General features: G+C 40.6%; 2 protein-coding genes across 2 annotated transcripts in view; one reads left to right on the top strand and one right to left on the bottom strand.

Moving 5' to 3' along the window:
- LOC128739681 (nuclear pore complex protein Nup88) overlaps nt 1–8,014 on the top strand; it is a 138,080-nt gene extending 130,066 nt beyond the window's left edge. The window contains exons 3-7 of the mRNA XM_053835177.1: nt 4,980–5,105; nt 5,803–6,157; nt 6,278–7,410; nt 7,466–7,714; nt 7,783–8,014. Of these exons, the coding sequence (XP_053691152.1) occupies nt 4,980–5,105; nt 5,803–6,157; nt 6,278–7,410; nt 7,466–7,714; nt 7,783–7,849 (1,930 nt within the window). The 3' untranslated portion in view covers nt 7,850–8,014. The remainder of the gene's footprint in view (nt 1–4,979; nt 5,106–5,802; nt 6,158–6,277; nt 7,411–7,465; nt 7,715–7,782) is intronic.
- An 8,772-nt stretch (nt 8,015–16,786) lies between these two features.
- LOC128743271 (sarcoplasmic calcium-binding protein) lies at nt 16,787–25,025 on the bottom strand. The gene is made up of 4 exons (XM_053839815.1): nt 24,261–25,025; nt 23,690–23,863; nt 17,219–17,527; nt 16,787–17,158 (listed from the first exon to the last, which is right to left on the bottom strand). The coding sequence occupies exons 1-4, from the start codon at nt 24,369–24,371 to the stop codon at nt 16,928–16,930; spliced, it is 825 nt and encodes a 274-aa protein (XP_053695790.1). The 5' UTR covers nt 24,372–25,025; the 3' UTR covers nt 16,787–16,927.
- Between the last annotated feature and the right edge of the window lie 222 nt (nt 25,026–25,247).

Here is a 25,247-nt window from a genome sequence, read left to right as displayed (position 1 = left end):
TTTTGTGATTTCTGTCGAATTTATGTTGTGTTTCCATCATTGTATTTCCATCCTTTTCGTCTTTTTTTGCCGTTTTTGTTGCTAGTTTCTTTTCGTTACCATTTTACCATATTTTCTTCGTTTTTGTTTTTCATCATCTTATCGTCTCTTGTCGTCGTTTTGCCATTTTTTATTATCCTTTCGTGGCCTTTTTGCGTTTTTCTGTCATCTTGTTTGTTGTCAGTTGTCTTGTTAATGCCTCTGTGTTGTTCTTCCGTCGTATATTCGACATCTTTTAGTCGTCCTTTTAGCATGTTTTGGCGACTTTTCATCGTCGTTTCGTCAACTTTTTATCGTATTTTCGCCATCTTTTCATAACTTTTACATCATCATTTTCGTCGTCATTATGCCGGCTTTCGCCTCTTCTTCGTCGTCTTTTTGTCATCTATTCTTTAGTCATCATATTGTTGCCTTATCAATGCCTTTTTGTTGCCTTTCCTGTTTTTTTTTCTTCGTTTTCATTGTCCTGGCTTCGTATTTGTGTTATCTTTTCATCGTATTTTCGTCGAAAGTTCGCCGTTTTTGTAGTCTTTGTTGTTACTATTGTGGCGTATTTTTGTCGTCATTTCGTTTTTTATTGGTCATCTTTTTATCGACTTTTTCGCCGTTTCGTCATTGTTTTGTCTTTTCGCCGCTTTTTTCCCCACTTATTAGTCGTTCTAAAAGACAAAAATGTTGTCTTTTTCTGTCTTTTCGTCCTCCTGTCATCGTCTTGCTGTAATGTAATCGTCAACTTTTTGGCATATTTTGTCGCCTTTTTGACGCTTTTTAAATATCTTATTGTCGTTTTTTTCGCGTTTTTTCCGCATTTTCATTGTTTTTTTGTCATCTCTTCATCGCATTTTCATGTTATTTTCGACGTATTATCATCGTCTTTCGTTAACATTTCAGTGTATTTCCATCATTTTTAATTCACTTTTTCGTCATCTTTTCATGGCACGTTCATTGTTTCTTTGTTTTTTTTGTTATGTTTTCTGAAAGTTTACATGTTCAACCATTTTTAATCATCGCGTAGAAAAAGCAAAGCCATCTACATCCATCTACATACATAAAGTTATAAAGATCAACCTTATTCGCTTGACAAAAGTAAAGCTCTATGGCACTCCAGAAATACGGATTACCTACGAATGCAAAGTGGTCCAATCAGCGAAATACGTGATTGTGTGATATTGCGCCAAAACGTGAAGTTTTTCGCATATAGTGTCTTTAGGAACATTTCTTGGTAGTGGTCAGTCCCGGCGTAGTGGTTAGCATTCACGCCTCTCACGCTGAGGATCCGGATTCAAATCCCAACCCCGCAGAAGTCACGAATGACCCAAACTGGTTAAAGTGACTATAATCTAAAATAAAAAAATAAAAAAACATTTCTTGGTATAACAAGCCCCTTCTTGTGAGAGAAATCTTTGGGTGATTAATTCCCTTAAAAGTGAGATACGAAATTTATTTTCTCGTATATTCGAGATACAGGTTTAGTACTTTCGGAAAAGTTGTAGTAAATATCAATACAAATAACTTTGTCAAAGACACCATAGTTGTATCTCTTCATGGAAATTATCTATGAAGCGTTATTCATGGACAAACCCTTCGAAACAGTTTTTAAATCCTGACTTATTCTGGTCAACTTTTACGTGTTCGTAGTGTTCTAGGAAGTTGTTTATCTTGCTAAAATCAACGTTTTTATAGAGCATTTTTATACGTGATTTTCTGAAGTTTCGGAGATATTGAGCATTTTTGATGAAAAATAGTACTACTTTGAGCTTAAATATTTCCCAAGGTGGCAAATGGTGGCAGATCAAACAACTCGTACTTAAAAGTACAACAAAAAACCTAAGGACATTATATGCGAAAAACTTTACGTTTCGGCGCTATATCAAACGATCACGTATTTCGCTGTTTGAACCACTGTGGAATGGCCGAAACACAAATGGCCGAATCACGCATGGCCGAAACACAAATGGCCGAACTTCATATTTGGCTGAAAATATTGACGGCCTTCAACCTGCACAAACGTTGGGTACACGCTGTCCTTACTCGCTGCCGCTCGTTCGGACTTAACTAAGGGATAACCGCTACTAGTTAGTATACCTAGGAAAATCCAAGCAGCTAAATAGTAGTGGTTTCTGCGGGCGGGCTGCACTCTTTTCTTGCCCCCGATCAAAGTAGCAACATTGTATACATTCAATCCTCTACAGATTTCGGAGTTATTTCCATGAATTGATTAAATCTATTTTATTAAAACGAATCGAAGTCATACTAAACCAAACAGTAAATAAATTTTCATGACCTGTTTCTACGTTAAACAGTGCTTTTTCTCTGGTAATCGGTAGACGGTACGCGCGAGTTTTCAAAATGCTGAAAATTTTGCGCAAAACTTGTCTGCGGTTTACAAAAAAACATTGATAATAAAGCATTTACAAGCTGCAGACCTTTTGTAAGTGGCAGAAAATGTCGCCCGTGACCAGAAAACTTATTTCCGCCATTTATTGGTCGTTCGCAACGGCGAAAAATTTAACTTTTCCCTCGTTGCCTGTGTTAGTATTAACTGGGTAAGAAAATATGATAAACTCTTCAATCGTTGTGTGGCCCTTAAAAGGACCGATTGGTTGATTATCATAACTCCACCTTGCAATAAACTTGCACTAACGCACTTAACGTAATTGGAGTACTGATAACCAACCAACCGGAAAGTGTGTGGTCATGGCTCACGATGAAATACCACTCCAAGTGGTCAGCTTCAAGTGACGTGGGATAATTCTGGTCTTTTTGTTGTCGTGAGCAGCATTTCCTGCCAACTCAAGCACTTCCGCAGCTAATTATTCCATCACAGCAGTCAGCTTCAGCTTCAATAGTTTCCTTTCTTCAGCAGCTGATGAATGCGACCGACCGGGAACTGCAGACGTGCACAACTCGAGCGTGACTTTCGCTGCCCTTGATGTTTCCTCCTTTACCGCACCCACACATGCCGATGAGATGTAGGCAGTAACGCAGCTAGCGTTTGAATAATGCTGTTCGCCGGCTTATCGCTTGTTATATACCAGAGACAAGAACCGACAAGAATCGGTCCCGCCTATTTTTCATGGTCCATCATTCCATCATCTACGTTGAACAAATTGGAGCATTTCAATTTCAGTCTGAACAAAAGAGCAAAGTTACCAGTGAGCCATTCACCTTTTGCTGCCGAAGAAAACTTACGCTACGTATTACTGTAGCATTTGTGTTGCTAAATAAAACCGAGTGAAAAGTCCTAAGTTCCAAGTTTCCTAAGTTTCATCAATTATCGGAAACCGTTCTTTTAAGAACGAACAAATTCTTATTTGAAGATGCACAAGATGTCACTAAAACTGCTTATACTAATGCTGCTTATGTGAAGATATAAAATATTGTTGTTCTTCGCTGATCACAATAAAGTTTATTGGGCCAGCAATAAAATTATTAAAACAATACATTCGGTTTAGTTTTAATGCGTTTTTCTGCGCATTTGTTGCGGTCAATAGTATTTAAACTTGGTTTTGATTGCTATCACTTGTTCACGGCAGACAATTTTCCAATGTGACGATTATTGAAATTAAACTAACTGTGGCACCGCTCGTGTTGCCGTGGTACAGTTCTCTTGTAACTTCGTTAAAGTAATGGATGGATGGAAAGTAAATAAATGGAATTTCCCATTGACTTTCTCGTTGATTCCTGAATTGTACCAAGACTTGTTCGATAATAATTGGAAATTATTCCAACCAATCACAAAGTGACAATTTCTAGTACGACCGAGTTAGAGTTGTTTTCAAATTTTCAATGACGCGCATTAAAAATCAATAGTTTTCAATATTTTCCAATTCGATTTTCCGATCAATTAGTGTAAATATCTTAGAAATCTATTGAGAATTTACTGAATTACAAGCCGAAGCGTGATAACGTGTTACCACTTTGATGACGTCATTTCCAACAACCAATCACGAAACGAGAATTCTGGATAAATAAAGGTTCATTATTTTCAATTTTTCAACAGTTCAACATCAAGAATCCACACTTTTCTTCATTTGGGTCAACTCTTAAAAGATTTTCCGATCGATTGGTGTAAGAATATTGAAAATCGATCAAGAAACCGCTAAGCTATTAGCGTTCAAAACCTGACCACTATTCGAGAAAGATTTTTTGGAATGACACGCTATCCCAAACCTTGCCGTAAGACGTAGTCCTACTACAACGTAAAAAGTAGTAATGTTCCTATGTGGCTCCCCTGCGGAACTGTGGGTTGCATTAAATCAAATATTCCGGAGTGTGCAGATGCAGAGGGGAAGGTCAAAGAATAATGGATTTTCACGATTTTTTTTCTAAAGTTGTAATTAAAGCTAAGTATGGGTATTTTGATTATTGGTTTAGAAATAGTTGAAAATGTACTTTGTATTTTTTGGATGCAAAACCAGTGATTGTTACGCTCGTTGCTCGTCAATCCGAATGGACGCACACAACGCATTTAGTTATTTGACTTTCTGCTACATTCGAAAACCAATTTAAATACCTAAGAGGTAATAATATCTTCAAGACCACTTAATTCATCTTAAACAATCTAGTATAATAAATCTGTAGACACTTTAGCTCAATAGAAAGTTCACAATATTACCTCAATATTCAATAATTCTTATTCGCTGTTATGAGTCGTCATAAAACAAAAATTGTCTACTAAAATTAAAAGAATTATGAACAAGAGAATATTATGAACTGAATGGATTATACGTATAATAGTGATATAAATTTGTTTACTCAACGTTGTTACATTGTAAATCACAAATCATGTGTAACTTCAATCGCACAGCCTTTCGCTGGTATTACCGGCGGCGCCCCATCAAATCCGCTAAATCCGTATGCAGGTCAAGAATCACTGCACTAATTTCGCCACCTTCCGTACTAATCCTGGTTTCGTTGTTCATATTCTATCGCCGCAGCTCCTACAACCTGGACGAGCATCTCTTCACCGAAAACGCAAATCTCGAAATCCTGCAAATTCGCTGGCATCCGGCATCACCGACAGATTCGCACATCCTGGTCCTGCTGTCGGACAACTCGATCCGGTAAGTATCGCCGGCACGGCACGGCACGGCACGGCCTCTCCCTTGTTACACATGCATGCATGGTCGCGTTTGTGTGCCATGTTAATTTATAAGATTCATCTCTCAGAACCGTGTGATCCGAAAGAGTTGACTGCTATGACGTGAGCGTTGTTGGTGTGTGGGGCGAAACCCCCTTTTTCGGAAAAGCGAAGAACGAGAACATTTTCAACTTGTTTGCTCAAAAGCCCAACCGGCCGGGAACACAACACAATGCACCATTCTATCCCTAGTAGGTGCTATTCACCGATCCTTTTTCCTATTTCTAGTCTGTCACGGTTGACCTAACCTCAAAAACCCACCCGACCGCGGTCAACACTGCCGTGGTCTTCGCCGTTGTCATCAGCGTCGTCGTCGTTGTCGTCATCGTCATTGCCGACGTCGTTTGCGACCCGCTTTTTCAATCATACCCCCCTAACCAGCAGATAAAAACCGACTGCCATATATTAGGCCGCGACAAGAACAGCGTCGTCAAGTGGTTCACAGTTGGACTTTTCTCTCGTCCCGGGCTTTCGACCGGATTAGGTCACTCCGTTTGCTCTGCGCTGTTACGATACTGTCGCACAGTGTGCCGACCGGCCGGCCGGCCGGACAAGAAGCAATAATAATCAACTTGCCCAAAATGCCTTCTCACCTTCCGTTCCGTCCCTCTTACTTGCAGCGTCTACGATGTGGACTCCCTGCGCCATGTGTGGCGCGTTGGTCCTTCGCCTACGCTGATCAACGGTGGCAACGGTAGCAAACTGACCGCCACATTCACCGGCGGCACCCCCGGCAGCGTCGGCGGCGGCTCGTCCTCGTCGGCCAACAAGCTGGTCTATCTGAGCAGCCTCGGCGATACGGCCGTTGATTTTGACATCGCACCGCCACGTGTGGTTTCGGCCAGCGGCGGTGCCACCGATGCCACCGCCCTGTCGCTCTCGCTGGCGACCAGCATGATGAGAGACAATCTGAACATTTCTTCGTCGGTCGCCAACGTCGGTTCGCCATCCGCTGGAAGTGGCAGCAGCAACCAGGCAAGTTTATTCCTACTTTTACTTTGTTATTTTTTCAGTGATGTGCTATTATTGGAGATTAATGCATTAGAGTGATTTGTGATCTGGAAAGTTGACGTTTTTTACCGTTTTTTTTTGTAGACAACCTTTATCAAGTCCAAGAAACCCGACAATGATGGCAAAGTAGAGTGGCCGATTGTGATTCTGCGGGGTGACGGTAATGTGTACATTCTATGTGCCGGACTCGATACGGATCGACCGAAACTGCAGGGTCCGATTTCGATCCTTCCACAGGTGGACGATAACTACGGGCTGGATTCATGTTCCCTGGTTGTGATCCCTTCATTGCCTCCAACCGTTATTATTGCCGAAAGTAATGGCAAAACCCACCATGCTTTACTGTTGGAGGAGGAGGAACCTGCTGAAAGGTCCTTCAACGAGTTGGACTCCAGTCTGGTTATTTATCCCTCCGAATGGTATCTGCAGGTGTTGGAAACCGTCGAGCTTGAACTCGGCCTAACTGGGGTCGATGAAGCTAAAAGTTTCTCTTGTCCAATATATTTGAAGCGTGATCCGCTCAACGAGTCCCGTTATTTTGCATATCACAATGCGGGACTGCACGCAATCACACTGGATTTCACCAGACAATTGAATCAGTTTGTCGAAATTGAGGATGACCTCAGCGATAAGTATCCCCTGTTCAACTCTCAAAGTCGAGCAGAGTATTTAGTCTGCACGAAAGCTTTACAAAATATGAACACCAATGCAGTGCTGGGCTTTGCCCTACTGCAATCCCCTGCGGGGATTCTTCTCCAGCTAGCCTCCGGTCAAATTGTCACGCTCGATTTAATCAGCGACCCCAGCCTGATCCGTGACTGGAAGATAAAGTTTGGCAGTAAAGCCGGTTCGGCTGCGGACTCCCCGCTGAAAAAAATGCTCAAAGATTCATTCCAAGAGCGCATTCAATCGATTTTAAAATCCGGAACCACACAGCCCATCCTGAAGCTGGATCAATCTTCGGAACCAACTCCGCAGGAAGCGTTTGAATTGCTAACGCAGGCCACCCGGATGCTGCGAGAGCACTATTTTGTGAAGCACGAAAAAGCCCGCCAGGAAATCGAAAGACGGGTACACGTGCTTCGCTTGCTCAAAGAGCAGCAGCTGAATGAGATCGCTCTGCTACAGCAGGAAAAGCAGCAAATTCGTGAAACGGCCGAACGCCTAGCCGAAAACTACGAGGACATTTGCGACAAGCACAGTTCGTTGTTTAAAAGGTAGTACCCACTATAATTTTTTTGGTCAATTGTTTTAAACGAAACTTTTTAACAGAGCTCAGGAAGTTGTGCGTCTGGCGACGTTGCGCCTCCCGAAAGGTTCCTTCTCGGAGAAAAAGTACGCGGATATGATTGAAAAAATAGCGAACGCCACCAAACAGCTGCAGAAGAATGTGGACCAAGCTAAGCAAAAGATAGCCGCCCAACAGGTGCTGACGGATCAAAACCAGAAGACGCTGAAGGAGCGAGCGGTTGCTCTGCCCAGCAAGCAGGAGACCATTATCAAGCAGATACTTGGTGAAATGTGAGTAAAACTTCTTTCCGGCTATCATACCACGCTGAGCGTGCATCTAACGGTTGTAAGCTTTTTAGGTACGGTCAAATCGAAGGTTACGTGCGAGATGTTAAAAAGATGAATAACATACTAAATTTGTCTTAAACAAAATACCGTTCCGTGCTGCAAGAAGGGTAAAATTAAATAAGATTTGGTTTACCCCGTAATCGTTGCTATTGTGGGTATACTTGACTAAATTTTGATTCCCTCAATCTTACACTAACTATAACACTCTCATTATATTTACGGTTTACTGAATAAATTGTAGAACTGGTTAGCGTTTACTAGGATGGGTTTTATTGAAGTTTTTGTGAATTCCAAATGTGAATTTTAATGCTCACATAAATATTTGCAAGTAATTATTCTAAAACAACGCGAAATCCGGATCCTTTTTTTTACCAAATAACTCACAACGCATTTAGGCACTTCTTTTGGATGACAACTTTCAGAAGCGGTGGAGGCACCAACACTGGATGAGGCTAAGAAGACAATTAGTAAGCTAAAAACTGGCAAGACAACTGGGAAGGACGGTTTCCCGGCTAAAATTCCAAAATCAAACGAAAGCAATCCAGCGGATTATTGACGTGGTGAATGGTCTCATTTGCTCTATTTAAAAAAAATGATATCGACAGCAGCGTAGAAACTGTCCACGCCTAACATTGTTCAATTCTGCGTAGGTGCTCTTCCGCATCCTATTCTGTAGCCTGAGACCGTTAGCGAAGTCGCCAGCAAGTATCATATTGGTTTTTGTGTGGGACGCTCCACGATGGATAAGATGTTTACCTTGCGTCAGTTACAAGACAAGTTCCGGGGTAATACAACTTGCAGACTAATCGTCTGTTTGCTGACTTCAAAGCTGCGTACGATTCAATCAAACGAAATGACCTGCGACCCACAATGCAAGAATATGCGCGGATTTTGCGCCAACTTATGTATTAGGCTGGTAGCAGCAATCTTGGTTTATGGGCGACCCTTTAAATCACATTTCTTTTTGTAGCACTGTTATCTCATCAGATAGCTCAATATGATCTAGAAAGTTTTTTGTACGTAAGAGAGGAATATTTTTAATAATGACTATTATTACCCAGATATTACAATTTCGCGACAAAAATTTAAAAAAAAAATTTTGACCTGTGCGTGTTTTCCATTACAAAAACAACATACATAGTCCTCGAAAATGATTTCTGAGGTCCATTTGACTATAACGGGGTCCATTTAAAGTTACCAGTGCTTTGAATATGCATTTTGTGTAGAAATGCCTATTTTTACCGTTTTCACATTTTCACATTCATCCATCAAGTTTCAATTGAATCTAATCACGATTCCATTAAAGTTAATAGACTTTTACCTTTCTTTTGCTATAATCACATCATGGAAAAACTGTAAACATTGATATGATTTTCATTATTTATTATTAAAAATTACTATATTTTGTTTGTACTGGCTGATGACTGAGAAATGCCTATTTTTCATCAGACTGTTTAATCTAAAATCTGTTTTATCTTATTAACTCATACAGATAAAGCAAAACAGTCTTCAGCAAAAATATTCTTTTATTATGTGCAAAATACTATCTAGGATATCGTATTGAGCTACCTGTTGAGATAAGCATGTCGCAGGAAAAATGTGATTTGATAGGTTGTCCATAAACAAAGGTTTACTGCTGAAAATGGGTAAAAGATAGAAATTTGATATATTCAGAAAAATTACATCAAATTATTTCAAACTAAAACTGCTTTTTTGTATTAAATTGTAGAAAACAAATTTGCTTAAATTAATACACAAATTGTTGTTAAGGTAACAGCTGAATATTGGACGACCTAAACAGATGCATCATTTTTTTATTCAAAAAGTTGCCGAAGACTTCAGGACTGCGTACGGTGCAATCAAACGAAATGAGTTGTGGCCCATAAAATTGAGCTGAAATATTCCATATAACCGCAAACCGTTATTTTCTGGCCCATAGTGGACGACACTGCTAGAGTCAGTAGCATCGTTGCACTAGCCTAGTAATTGTCCTGTACTCTAATTACCAGACGCTGCGAAGTCCGTCGATAAAGAAGGGCCAAATCTTGAAGACGTCTGTATCCCAAAGCTTTGCTTTTTTATACATGCATGATAGTGCCACGTAGTGAGACAATTCTATACTATTTCCTATACCATCTGTAAAGTTGTTTTTACTTAAACAACTTTCCTGAAGAAAGCGTGAGTTGTTATATGGAGGCTGGAGGATAATCAGGTGCAACGTGCAAGAGTGACTTTCCAATCAACGGGCTCAGCCCGCAAACCGAACGCGAAACAGAAGAAGCAGCAATAGTTACCACCAAGGCAATGCTGCACCTGCTAATGATGCTACAGCTGACCGATGTTAGTCGCTCACTTTGGCAGGCAGCCCACGGCAACGAATCATGTGAACGAGAGAGATGGATATGTATGTGATCCGCTGCTACTACATTTACACGAGGTTGGAGACGGATATGTCCGGCAGGCTAATGGTGCTAAAAAGCAAAACCATGGGTATAAACGTCCTTTAGAACTTGACCCTTCTTTATCGACAAACCGCAGCCGGTTATTAGAATACAGGAAAATTACGAGGCTAGTGCAAAAATCCTCTTAACTCTGTAGCGGCACCGCCCAGTCGAGATTCGAGCATATGACTGGCTTGTTAGGCCAACTTTTGACTCGAAGACGAACCATACTGTCGAATAACATGCTCACTACCACAGAGCTGGATAGCGTCAAGGGGCCATCCATTCTCTTTGTAAACGACTTATGTCCCACGATAAAATCGTCCAAGTATGTGTTTGCCGACGATCTGAAGTTCTATCGGGTAGTTGCTTCCAGTGTGGACTGGTCTGCCATACAATCCGACATTGATTCGCTGTTAAATTGGTGTAAACTCAACGGAATGGACGTGAATGTGCAGAAATGTAATGTCATCTCATTCTGCCGAAATAGGCATCTCAGCTTGTTAGATTACAAAATGGATTCAGCCAGTATCACACGAGTCGATTCTGTTAAAAATTTGAGAATTCTTCTAGACAACAAATTGTGTTTCACTCAGCACAGTACAGCTATTACTGCTACAGCGTACGCTATTCTGGGCTTCATAAAAAGAAATACGCAGCAGTTTACCGACTCTTATTGCTTGAAATCTCTCTACTGTGCGGTTGTACGCAGTATCCTTGAGTATGGGGCGCTTGTATGGGCGCCCTACCACGCTGTCCATATCAACCAGATCGAACGAATCTGCGGTTGTTGCCCTGGGATGATCCAATTCGACTGCCTCCTTACGAACATCGAAGCGCTTTAATACGTCTGCCAACGTTGGCGAATAGGAGGGCTTTGCTGCAACGACTAGTCATATTTGATCTGCTAGGAGGGTATGAAAATGTCCACGCGGAAAAGTTTTTTTTTTTTCATACCAAAAACAGAAATTAGAAACAGAAATATTGAATTAATTATACATATTAGCATTAACCATTGATCAGTGATTGTTTTTAAGCTCAAATACAATGGTTCAGGTTCTTCTAAAAAAAAGTTTTATCTTCTGATGAAGCATATGTTAACGTAAACCGAAACGTCAACACATGAACCGGGCATTACGGAAGAATTCGCCTTCAGAAAAATTTACGAACCACATCGCCTCGTAAAGGTCCTGCGTTGTGTTGAAGTAGACGGCCAAGCTGAGGTGCTCTGGTTAGACAGGGATACTCTTGACGGAGAAGAATCGTCCAGCGAAAGTCAAGCTGAAACGGAGTTTCTCGCAGTCGATAATAATTCGCTGTATCACTATGAACAGAAGAATTAAGGTCCTAACAACTTGCATTGCATTTTAATACGCTGCGGAAATTTGACAAAAAATCCTTGGAAAAACTCAAATTTCCACAGCGACTAAAAATCCATATGCATTGTGTCAGAGTCTTTAGTCTAAACAGGGTGTCGATTACCTGGAAAATCAGGGAAAACCTGGAAATGTCAGGGAAATTCGTTTCAACCTGGAAAAGTCAGGGAATGTCAGGGAATTTAATTTAAAGTCAGGGATTTTTGGCATGAGAAGAAAATATACCGAAAAAGTTATGGCATCACAGGATAACATTTACTTCAAGTGTCTGGCACCTTTTTATTCAAGGTCTTTGCGTATACCCGAATCAAATAGACACGTTATTTTTACTCACGTGCAACCAATATTCAGTGTACAAATTTCTTAGAGCTTTGAAATTTCGAATTTCATGAATGTGTGACTGACCTGCATTAAACCAGATCACGTTTCTCAACAACGCACTATGGCGCAAAGCTGGCCAAAAGTCAAAAATCCAATTTCAAGCTTTTTCCATTATTATATTTTTACCATTTTCTGGAATACTTTGAGAGGTTAACCTGAAAATTCTAGCCAGTTTAAAGTTAAAATGAATTTTTGACAAATGTCTGAAGTTGAACATGTTGAAGAATGATATTTTGTTCTTCCATACAAAATGTATGGGAAACTTAACACCAATATTAGGCGATCAAGAAAGTATGGCGGGAAACGTCAGAAAACGATCACGTTAAATGCATCTTATAGGAAATTTTCTCTACCTTTTGGAAATCTAGGTGGCTTTCTGCGCTTTGCTGCGCTAAGGAAGTAAAATCGACTTTTTGGCGGGTATATTACAAGTAATTTCTTCTTACATGAAGGAATGATTTTCTCTTCCATAGGAGAATTCCACGAAAGTCCCAGTTAAAAATGCTCGTGTTTGTTCAAATTTTGTGTAGTTGTTTCTTTTCGGAAAATTTTAGACCCCTTACTTTTTACTTGGCGCTTAGGGTGTCTTTTTCTGAGTTAGGATGATACCAAAAATTATCATTTTTGACCAATTTTCTTTCTTTAAAAATTCGTAACTGTTGAATTACTGAACCGATTTGAATTTATTTTTATGTAGTGAAGATGGGGTTTCGAAGAGCTAATTCTATAGTTTGAACGAGCTTAGTGGATATCGCAATTTACTAAAGTTTTTTTTGTAATAATTTTTTTATGGCTTGTGAACCACCATTAATGCATTATGGTACAAGTTTTTTATACTTTCAACGGCAAATACAAAATTTGCCATCTCAAAAACAAAAACCACAATGAAACAAGTAAAAAAACGAAACTATTTTTTTTTAATTTTGTGAACCACCCTAATGAGCGATCAGTTTTTTTGATTTCTGATCCCAAATTTGAAATCAGTGACCCAAAATTAGCTAAAGATGTTATATTCTGCCGATTTGAAGTAACTTTTGACTTTTGGCCAAGCTTTGTATGGAGGAGCGCCACTGTGCAACGGTTGGACCTATTTGATCGATCTTGGTTTCAAAGTGAAGGACTCAAGATCTAATTGATCATTATTAATATCATTTGAGCTCTTCGATATTCATCGGATATTTAGATCAAAAGTTGTAAACAAAAATTTGCTTATTTTGCACGGAAAGTGACATAAAAAGTCCATACCAGGCTGGTGGATGTTGGCCAATCTAGCAAGATTCTTAAAACACTCGTCGATGCTTCGAGAATAAATTTTTATTGACATTTAGAAAAAAACAGCATTTAAAATAAGCAAATGATGCCTCTAGATAATTCCAGGCTTCCGGACCGAGATCGGACTATAACTGGAACGAACTGGAACTAATCAAACTGAACCAAGATCACCCTTTGAAAATTTGCTACGATATTCAACCTGAACAGGTCAGAACCCGGACTTTAATTTTTATTCTCTTGTCGATCACTAGTGAAAACCTATGCTTAATGCGTATTTAAATGAAAAACCGTATCAGCCTCAAAATTCTGATTTAGTCTAACAAATCAATATCTTTGAAACTTGACTGCGTGCAGAGAGTCGATAGAGTAGCAAACCCGATTTATTTCTGAATATCAAAAGTTGGTTGCAAGTAGGTTGAATAGAAACAAATAATACAACGATGCTGCGTTGCTCAATTCATCGTTGTGTCATTTGGCATTTAAAAAAATCCTGAGGAACAATTATTTCCTTGAATTTTGATAACAAATCGAAATAGATGTTCAGACAAATCGGGCTTTGTAACTCAAGAACGCCTTGACTGTTCTCCACCAAACTTGGCGCACGCGTTGACATAAGGGAATCTACACTAGGGGGTTAACAAATGAGGGTTGGTCCCCAACAATAAAACAAATGAACTGCATTTATATCGATCTGAGTTCCATAAGTGGCTGAAAAATAATGGGGAAATGGTAATGAAGGTAAGGAATTATATAGAGGGGGCAACGAGGAGGGATATATCGAAAAAGACTTGGTTCCTGAACGATATATAGAGAAGGAGGGCTGACTGTTAGGGATCCAACAGGGGGGGGGCGAACAACATCATTATGTATGTGTGTTCCACCATAACTCCAGAACACCTGGACGGTTCTTCATCAAACTTGGTACCCATTTTCCTTGTCATAAAGGAAACAGCGCAAGGAGTTGTCAAAAGAAGTGCCCAAGTAACCAAAAATTCCGATTAAAGGGGATTTTTTGGCTTAATTCGCCAGCGAAATGATCATGAATAGAGCCCTATTCAGCTTAATTTTTAAGTAATTAACCGTACTTTCAAGTTCGTATTGGATAATTAAACTTCGAAGGGAAAACAAAACAACTTCTAACAGAACTAAAAAGTTCGCAAAGTTCACTTAAGTCGCTATATAGAACACTGGTTAGCTCAAAAAGTAACTCCAATAATCTTAAAAATAAAAAAGTTTGGGGGAGTTTTCCCACTTCTTCCTGTTTTCTAGATTCATGACATTTCCTAACTAATGCATTTAATTTCGGTTAACAGTGATAACCAATATGAATTATTTTATTTAATGAAATATCATCAGAAGATCATCGACTGTTTTTATTATAAATATTAATTTATTGTAACTTACCACACACCACCAACTAAACCTCGGGGATTTGGACTCGAGTCCTCCCTTTCGGTGACTTAGCTGTATATCACTGCTTCGTTGCTGGAATATGCGATTTGCATCGATTTTACTCGATGTACTAATTTCTCATTTACCACAGCCCCGAAACGAACTTACGCTCAAGAGCAACTCATCGGCAAAATTCATGTCACTAACGGCGTCAGAGATGGCGCAATGCATCAGGATAGGCTTGCAACACACACAACTTAACCGCATGAACCGACTTTACAGAAGTTAGAAGGAGGAGGCGGAAGCAGAAAAAAGAAAAGTATGAAAATAGATCTTAAAGTGCTATTATTATTTTTTGACAAAGCTTCTTTAAAAGCAGCTTAGCGCTCTTTGCAGCGAACTCAAGGTACTTTATTGAGAATGAAGTTCGGTTTACAAATATAGTGTCTTGTTGTTCAGCGAGAAAGTTCTGCGGAACTAAATTTGACCCAAATATGAACTTCCAAGTTCGTTCCTTAAGTGAAATTCGAACTTTTGGTTGCTTGGGAGTTCCGCATTTCCTTGGGAAAGAAAGATCAAATAGCTAAAAGGGAGTGTTTCTCTTGCATTTGGCCCGACACCGGTTGTTCCGAAGATAACAAAAAGAAGTTTTTGAAAGCGTAGGATAGGGTGATCATTGACAAGGGGAACAGATTTACAAATCGGCTGAAAAAATTCTAGGCTATTTTCCATACTATATTGAAGGTGATTGACATCTGAACCAGAACAACCTTCCCGAAAACTGCCTCTGTATACAGCCTATACAAGAATATTACATACATGTGGGCTAGCGCCACGTAGCGAGAAAATCCTGAACTACTAATGCAATATGACAACTTCGACTGGGAGAGGCTGTTAGAGTCAATAGAATCGTATCAACTGGCCCTGCAATTGTCCTGTACTCTAGCAGCTGGCTGCGAAGTCTATCGTAAAAAAACAGAAGGTCAAATTTCGATAACGGAATGTAGCACTTAGGCTTTGCTTTTTTTTTAATATGACAATATTTTTAAAAGGAATAAGTGAAAGTGAAAGACGTTGATACGCGCTAGCGTACAAAATCTCGAGAAAAATTGAATTTGAATTATGGAATTCCGCTTTTTTTCTACGCAAGCGGAGCGGAGAAGGTTAAAACAAGCAGCTTTTTGAGCGCTAGAGCTTGCGAACTACAACATCCGGTGTTGAATAATTTACAAGAAATTTTCCTGTGAGCGTTGAAACCATTATCTGCAGTAGAAATTTTTTTGAAATATTTCCCAACCCCTAAATGAAGCTTTTCTTAACATAAAAGCTTCTACTGTGCTTCAATTGCATACAAGTCTATATCGCAACCGCAATTGCATACAAGTCTATATCCATTTACCGTCGTGCGGGGTAACTTTTAGTTAACGTTAATACATTCCGCTGGTTCGCTAACACCTAAATAATTAAACCAAAATGTGAAGAAGCGCGTTTGATAATTTTTAAATACGTTGACACTTTTATTTCACTTGAAGCACCCACCCCTAAATAAACCGTTAATTCTGTAGAAATAACAATTACAGCCGATTGCTGCCGATTACAGCCGAGACCCCTTCTGAGAAGGAACAAACCACATCTTCCATCCACCTCTCCGGAAGTTTCCTCCTTCTAAATCCAGGAAATCATCCAGTGAAATGGACGTAACTGATCGCTGCAACCTTGATCAGAAGTACGACCGCAATACATGAGCACCGTTTGCTTCACACAATTTTTCAACGCGTTCTCTCGCGATCCCTACTGGCCCCAAAAGTTTTTGCTTACAAGTGTATTTACCTGACCGTTTATTCCGAAACTCACTATCTTTAGACAAAAGGGGGAACAGAAAAACCCCGATCCTGCCGTTCAACCAGGCGACAATTTGCTGCTTCTCTTTTTTTGACAGCACAGTTGATGGTCCCGGATTGTATTTTTTCTCCAATGTCCACTTCTCCTGTAAGCGATAGCGGACATCGGTAGTGATGGATATTCCAGTATACTTTTGTTGACCTTTCACAAAATTGTTGGCGCTATTTTTATACTGACAGTCAATAAAAACAAAAAGATATTTTTTACCACATTATATTTGATTATCACAATGGAATGATACAAAACTTGGGAGTTAGCATATTAACATCGTAAACACTTCATATCAAAATCGCCTTTTTCGTATGACTTACATATAAAAAAGTTAGAGAAAAAAAACATATCGATTCACTCTCAAGTTTTCCGGTCCGCGCAACAGTGACTTCAGAACATTCTTAATGCTCTACCAGCGGTCCCCAGAACAGTCGCGAAACATTAGTCTCATTTTCGCTCAGGAAAAAGTCCCGTCCAAGCTTAACGAACTCATCCAGCGTAATCTGTCCGTCACCGTTCTTGTCGATTACGGCAAACGAAACGGCTGCATCCTCGTCCGTTAGATCCAAACAGCGGAAGAACAGTTTAAATTCGTTTAGCGAAATCGACCCGGAACGGTCCTTATCTACTGCCTGCAAATATTTTAGAAATTGAGACCTTGTGGCTGTTAATACAGACTGTCTTGAACTTACCCTGTACACATACGGCAAGAACTGGTGGACCTTCTTCTTCAGGTCCTTATCGTTGACAACGTGGTGCATTTCAGTTAAATACTGCTCCACGGTAACTAGTTTGTATGGGCTAATTTCGCCCCACTGCTGGACCCAGGTGTTCTCCATGATCTGACGAAATTCCTCCTGCGCTTGGGCATCCAAGTGTCCCAGTTCACCGAATTTTTTCGTCAACAGCATAAAGTCGTCGTACGAAATGACTCCATCGTTGTTGACGTCCAGCACGCCGTGCAGGGTGCGCATCTTTCGTCGCCAGAATTCCGTGTTGCCCTAAAAGGGGAGGACAATATGAACAAATGTGAGCGTTATTATTCATACCAGGCGTTGAGTTTTCAATTCTAAGAAAGCTTAGAATTTAGGTATCAACGTAAACCCTATGAAACAATATCTAGTCGACCTGTTTTTGCTCATAGTTTAGATGTTATGTACAACAAAATTACAACCGTCGCGTCGCATGTACAACAAAATTACAATCGAGCAGGTCTTATTAATTTTCAACCAGGTCAAACCAGTGGGCCTTATTCTGCAAGGCGAGTGACATGACATGTCAAATTTTAATTTGTGCCCACACTCGCACCTTGTTCGACGTTGGTCGAACATAGGGACAAAATTAAAAGTACAATTTTGTGATTTTTTGTTAATTATTCTAAAACCAAAAAATCCTGAACGGCCGTCGCTCAATATACTGGCGCAAAGAGACTATAATCTATTTATATAAGAGTCTTGTGGAATGTCATTACCTCACATTTAGAAGTACCGATAAGAGTAGTTTGAATTACACCAATTCACGAATGTGTCCAAAAGTGTCTGAAACCGACGACAGTCCTCGATGCAACGAATCGTCATGTAAATTTTAAGTTCATCAGCATATACCAGTCTACAACCAGTTCCTATTGCAGAGGCAGGATCGTTAAAGAATATAATAAACAAAATTGGACCCAAGTTACTGCCTTGAGATGCACCAGATTTATTCGTGATCGGCGATGATAACTTAGATCTTGTAGTCAACTTAGATTTGTAGTCACAGAGCGGCCAGCCATGAAACCGTGTTGGTCCGAGGAAATGTCTGCGATTCCCAATCTTAAAGACCGGAAACAATTTAGGATGCATCCAAACCTTATGAAATTACCCTTGCACAACAGATTTGTTGAAAAGTCAACAAAACGGCACAGCTAAGGTTTCGGTGCAACAGATGAGAAAAACGTAGCATATAGTTCACATGAATCAGATGCAGTGAATGATTCGGTGTCGTCGAAGCAAACTTCAGATGGGACCGAGGAACATTTTCGAATTTCGAATTTTCGAATTTACAAACGTCTAAAGCTCGGGTTTCGGGTTTCTGCGTAGGTCTGTTTGAACTCCTAAGACGTACGATTTGTTAAGGTTAGCATTTAGCCACCTATACCTTCGCTGGCTCGTTTGCAGTCGTGTTTAGTTTGAATAGTACGCCATCGATGATACTTACGCTGGCATTTATTACGGACACGCTTCAAACGACCTAAGAACTGTGTGAGGAAGCGGGTCTCACAAAAGGCATGCTGAGGGCCCAAACCGATGTGGATATCGAAGCATGTGGGGTTTAGTTTAGAACGGCCAAGTTTTCAGGTCTATCCAGGCGCTATGCCGCGATAGGGACTCAAATCCCTGAGGTAGTACCTATCAGGTGATGAAAAAAATGAAGAGTGATCTACTCGGCAGGAAACCTGCCTACGAAACCTGAGAGTCATCGTGGAAGGGTTATTCTCAGAGTACGATCTATTGACGTACGGTCAAACTAATGACACCGTCACTTCGGTCACGAATAGAGAGCTCACTGCGATTGGCTGGGTTTTAAAGACGAAGAAGGTTCCCGGACCTGACGGGAGAGCGAACAAGGCTCTGAAGGCGGCGATCCTAGCATATCCTGATATGCTTAAAGAGATGCTTTAGAACTGGAAACATGTAAATTTCCAGATAAATGTAAAATACAAAGATTGATACTGCCACCAAAACTGGAAAAACCACCAGGAGATTATTCATCGCTACAGGCCTATTTACCTTAGAGCAGATATTTCCAAACAGGTTAACACCCGTTATGAAGAGCGAGACCGGGTTGGAAAAGATGCAGTATGGATTCCGCCAAGGGAAGTCTACCGTCGATGCCATCACATCAGTCACAGAGAAACGAAGTTCTCTGAGGAAGAACTACCAACGAATTGTTTGGAAGGTCTCATATACCCTGTTTACAAAAAGGACCACCGACTCGAATGCAGCAATTATCGGGTCATTACTCTCCCCAATCCTGCATACAAAAATTCTCTCCCGCATTCTGTTTCATAGATTGAGGCCGTTGTACGTAACCTTTGTTGCACGTAACCACGTAATAGAGTTGCGGTTTTCGAGAGGGACGCTCCATGACGGCAAGTTCTCGATTAATTCCGGGAATTCAACTTGCAGACTCACCATTTGTTTATAGAATTCAAGGCGGTGTACGATTTAGTCAAACGAAATGAGCTGTAGCAGATCATGCTAGCACATGGTCTTCCAACAAAACTGATTAGGCTGATACGTGCTACCCTTGATGGTTCAAAATCAAGCGTTAGAATATCGGGTGTAAAATCGGACTCTTCAGTAACGTTAGATGGTTTGATGCAAGGTGATAGGCTATCGAATTTGTCCATTGGAAGGTGCTATTCGAAGCGCTTGCCTGTACGAAGCGGTACCGTCGTCACGTAACGTCATCAACGTAAAAAATGTGATTTCATTAAGTAAATCGGTAAATTTTACTTCATTATTCAATACGGTCTAGCAAAAAAGGGCCGACCTGGACTAAACATCTATACAAAATTTGATTTGCTGCTTTTGAGCAGTTTTTACGTTATTGACATTTGACAAAAGCTTATATTTTTAGAAAAAATGCCTATAGCTCCAGAACCGAAGGAGATAGCGACTTGATTCCTTCAAACAAAATGTGCGTTTTCCATCCGTTCGAAAGTGCTCAGAAGGCATGATTTGTAAGAAATAAACACGAAAGGAGATATAAAGAAAAAACGGATTTTTTAGGTTCACCCCGACTAAAAAACTTTAAATAGCTCCAGCCCATCAACCATAAGAGATAGAACTTTCATTTCTTTAACAAAGTTACTAGTTTAATGTTCTTTAACTTTGCTGAACATTGTATTCAGTTAAATTAAGCCATAAAAAGTTTATGTCTTGCACTCGGCACTCGCTTACTATGATGGACTTAAGGAAGAAGCTGCGAAAATGCCCTATCTTGTCCCTATGTCATAAACTCTGCTAAAACGAAGTATATGGTTGCTGGTGACTGGAGAGTGGCAGCATAAGACCGAGTAGCGTGGAGACGACTCTTAAATTCGACCCAAATTCGATAAGTAGATTGTCGCCGAAAGAGGAAAGTAAGTAAATCAAGTTCCCAAAGACAGATTTAACTAAATCATTCCGATTGTTCTTACCAGTGAGCAAAAATTCAGCAACAACAAGCACAGCATGCCTGATCAGGGTTGCCACATGCACAGATTATTCTGTGTTTAACAGATATTTGAAAGAAATCGCCTGTACAGAATCTGTATGCATAGAATACAGATTTTCGCCAAATTACGCAGATTAAACAGATTTTTGAGCTTTTACATGCGAGTGAAAGAGACGGAAATAGTCAGCAAAATGATTGTCTATCTCTTTCACTCTCATTGTTTTGCATTGGACAGATTTTTGCACAGATATTTTTCCTCGCCGTACAGATTGTCAGATTTTTCCAACAAAAAACACAGAATTATATGTGACATCCCTGTGCCTGATTCGAGACGAAATTGGACACATTTACCATCCGAGGCGGGGCAGGCTAATCATGGCCTGTGATATGAGCAGTGCATTCGGTTCGGAGTTTCTCTTCAGCTTTCACAGTTGCTGTTTAAGGGGAAACCCATGGTCAGGGAGATCAAATGAGAATATGTTACATACTTACAACCGTTGATAGGTAAACTAAAGCAGATATGTAGTGGGATAGGTGATTGAATACTTTCACCAGTTTAAAGAAGTCTCTGTAGCGAAACTGAATCTACAAAAAGAGTGGGACTCAAACTGATAGAACATTTCCCTATCCTGCAAGAAACAATCACTCAAGTTGAGCAAACCGCACGCTCTAATTGGGACGTCTATCACCAATTGTGAACAGATTATTAGGTATTAATCAAGCCTGCTTCGTTGAAGGACGGTCAACATGGAATTAAACATTAACGTAGCGACAGATACAGGCCGTGAATACAAAATTCCCACGTACCATTCCTTGGTTGACTTCAAAGCGGCATATGACACCATCGATCGTAAAGAGCTACGGAATATCATGAACGAGAACGGTTTCCCCAATAAGCTCATCAAACTGATTCAATCGACGATGGACAGAACACAATACTTTAGTCGGATTTCGAGTGGATTGTCGAATTCATTCGAATCGCACAAAGTGCTTTGTCAAGATGATGGTCTTTCATGCCTGCCGTTCAGCAAAGCACTACAAAACCTTATGAACCGAGCGGACATCAACACGTGGGACACAATCTTGAACAAATCTAGTCAATTCGTTTGCTTTGCCGACGACAACGATATTATCAGCAAAATAACTTTGGCGGTGGCTGAACAGTACACCAGACTGAAACGCGAAGCAGCAAAGATTAGGTTAAAGGTTAATACGTATGAAACGAATTAGATGCAGGCCAGCGGAACCAAGGCCGAACAACGCCGCTTTGACAGTGGTGACAGTGGATCGACGGCGATGAGGTCAAATTAGTCGAATTTGTTTGCCTCGGTTCATTGGTAATCGCGGACAATGGTACCAACACCAGACGTGAGATTCGGAGGCGTATTATCAGTGGAAATTGTGCTTATCGCGGATTTCATAAGCATTCGTTGTCGAACAAACTAAACCTCCGCGCAAAATGTATCCTGTAATGGACGCTAATGGACGCGGAGACTAAATCTAGAAGGATAGGATGGGCAGGGCATGTTGCTAGAATGCCGGACAACTACCCTGCAAAAATGGTGTTTGCTTTAAATCCGACAGAAACAAGACGAGTGCGGGTGCAGCGGGCAAGATGGGTGGGGCGAGATCTGGCGGAGAGTTCACGGTAGCGAAGGAATTGGAAAACGGTATCCCACAACTGGGTGAAATTTTGTTCATTAGACTATGTCTAACGACGGCAAGCCAACTTAGTAAGTCAGAGTAAAAGTTTCCCACATGATCCACTGCCGAGAATTGGGGCTAGAAATTGAAAACCACTTAATCTCGAGCGTCTCACAATTACATAATATTAATGCTACTATGTAGGTGCGCATACATATGACCGATACACGCCGGTAAACGTGAACAGCAGCAGCCGAGTAAACGTTGATAATAATTATGATCGTGGCAGGCTCTGTGCTACCGGCGCTCAGGTATGCTCACTCGCACGTAGGTAGCAAAACGCCTTCATCGAACAACAGAGTCAGAGATAACGGAGAGCTGCGGACCGGCATAATCCCAGTGACCTGTTTTGCTGCGAAGATTTGAAGCTTTTTTTCATCTCTCTTTCACCATTGTTACTCTACTCACACTTTCGTTACGTTAGCTGGCTGGACTGTTGCACATAAGAGAGTTGTCGAAGTAAGAAATAAATGTTGAAATTATAAGTGATAGACAAAGACCAACACAGAAGAATCATTCATTCAAGTTATAAACAGCGAATTGTAAGTATGAACAAAGCATACACATGATTGCCATTTGGCAGGAGTCCGAACTGAAAAGTCGCTGGCACTGGCACAAATTGATAAGACTTTTTTCTTATCCAAATAATTTATAAGCACGTAAAACGTAAATAGACCATAAACAATGTTGAAAAATCGACACCGTTCAATGCTGCTGTTTGATCAAAACAAACAACAATCGATAGTAAGCAACAGACCAATTTGTTTGTCGTCACTTTTTATAAACAAACAATCTGCGCCAAGTGCCGGGCAACCGAAATCGTTATACCGGTGCCACCACCATCGTCAGATGAAGGACGATCTGCTGCGAAGAAAGGAAGATCAACGAAAAAGTGGCTCTATCTGTTCAGTATGAGCGACCTGATGGATCGCTGAAGCGAACAGCCAACAGCAGTAGCATACTGTAAACATGTGTATTTTATTTACCCCCGTCAATATTGGCTCCATAAGCTGATTTGTTATTAGTGGTCCTACAACTTCGACTCTCACACTTGCAGCGAACTGAAGGTGAAGTGCTACCAAAAGTGGCAGATAATGCAATGGCCCTAACCCACCTATAGTGAGGGCAGCAAGGGTACTTTGATACAAAACTAATCGGTCTTGAGAACAGTTTTTAAGGCTTTATTATTAAGCCAACACAAAAAATACGAGGTTCGGTCTATTCTAGAACAGGTTTGATCGGGTGATCGTGGCACTTACCCTCTCTCGGCTTCCTCTGAACTTTCGTGGCGGCTTATTTTCGCCGTCCGAATCTGAATCGGAGTCACTGTCGTAAGCCCGCTCCGGCTCTGGCTTGCTGCTTTTGCTTGCATAGTTCCGTACGCTGGTCGATACGAGGCCGGACTTGACTTTTCCAACCGCCGCAAAATGAGTCTGCGAATGAATAGGTGATTAGTAGAAAAAACCGTAAAATATAAAATTAAATGTAAATTTTATTCCTTACACAGCCCCGAGCAGAGTGAGTGCAAGCAACCGAAATGTTCGTTAATCAAATGATAATTGTTCTACAACATTACAAGCCAATCTCAACGCACGGCTTTAATAATGGTTTATTTTAACACAACCAGTGGTCGATGCACGATGCTGCTTTCGAAAGGAAGCGAACCTGAACAATCAGCACCGATCTTTTTCTTTCATTACTGATTCAAAACAGGTTTACCAACAGATGAAAGATCAAACGTCTACCAAAATGGACTCAATCGTTCATTTGTTTCATTTCGAATAATCATTGAATATATGTTCAGAAACTAAGTAAATTATTTGCGCTTACCTTTTCCGGTTGTAGTTGATTTACAGAACTAAACACAGCAACCGAGGACAAATTTCGTTCCCACAAGGGTAACGTGGACCGTACGCAATTTCTCAACAGAGCAAAAGCCATCTTGGATAGTCGGTTTTTCTTACATAAAATTGTCAAATATCGTTCGTACCTTATTATAATTTTAAAACTAGCATTTACTTTAACACTGGGTTCAAATTTCACGAATATAAACTGACTCTAAAACTTTTCTGTATACAATTAGAAACTGAAAACTGAACCTTTTCGAACGGCCTTTCCGCAATACGTTGTGACGACGCTCGTGGCAGAACCAGAAATGATGAATTTAAAATTCGAACGAGTTGGACTTGGACACTCCGCGGCAATTCCTACGGACAGCAGCCGTTGTTGTTGTTGTTGCTTCTTGAGCACACTACCACCATCATCATCACATGCTGTGTTGTTCCTTTCTGTTTTGTGCTGGCTGTCCGCGTGGCACCGAACACCGAACTTATCGCGGTTGCACGGTTTGTTTTGATGCGAAGCGCGTGGTGAGAGTGTCGGCTTTCGAACCATAATATTATGCTTGAAAACTGAACCGAAGTGATGAATTACATCTAAACTCAAGTTTCATTTTCAACCTGAACTGTTGTAAATGGTTCATATTTGGTTAAATTATTAGGAAGCGTTTCTCACGTACCACAGAAAACCTTAACTTATCAAAACACCAGTACCAAAAAAACAGAAAAACAAACCAAAACAAACGCAACGATCAGATGTATATTCGCTAAGTTTTTGTAACCTTTCGAAAGGAGTTGGTCGAGTTGCGACGCAATAAAGGCATCATGTTTCCTGCTGTCTGGCTAGCTAGAACTCTACGGAAAAGCGAAACATAGCAACCAGTCGTCGCTCGCTCGCACGCACACACACGCACGCACTCCACGCCAACTTTGTTTTCAACTCCGTCTGCAATCACCATCACCTCATAGACGACGGCTG

The sequence above is a fragment of the Sabethes cyaneus genome, chromosome 3, assembly GCF_943734655.1.
Source record: "Sabethes cyaneus chromosome 3, idSabCyanKW18_F2, whole genome shotgun sequence".
Classification (NCBI taxonomy): Eukaryota; Metazoa; Arthropoda; class Insecta; order Diptera; family Culicidae; genus Sabethes; species Sabethes cyaneus.
Note: the sequence above shows the minus strand (reverse complement) of the source record. Positions and strands in the feature narration are given on the sequence as shown.

Bases quoted from the DNA above. Each gene is read 5' to 3' on its own strand.
- LOC128743271 (XM_053839815.1), bottom strand. From the start codon at position 24,371: ATGGCTTTTGCTCTGTTGAGAAATTGCGTACGGTCCACGTTACCCTTG. The intron at 17,528-23,689 runs GTAAGTGCCACG...CTCCCCTTTTAG, and splicing joins TCAGAGGAAGCCGAGAGAGG to GGCAACACGGAATTCTGGCG. The intron at 17,159-17,218 runs GTAAGTTCAAGA...AAATATTTGCAG, and splicing joins TCTTGCCGTATGTGTACAGG to GCAGTAGATAAGGACCGTTC.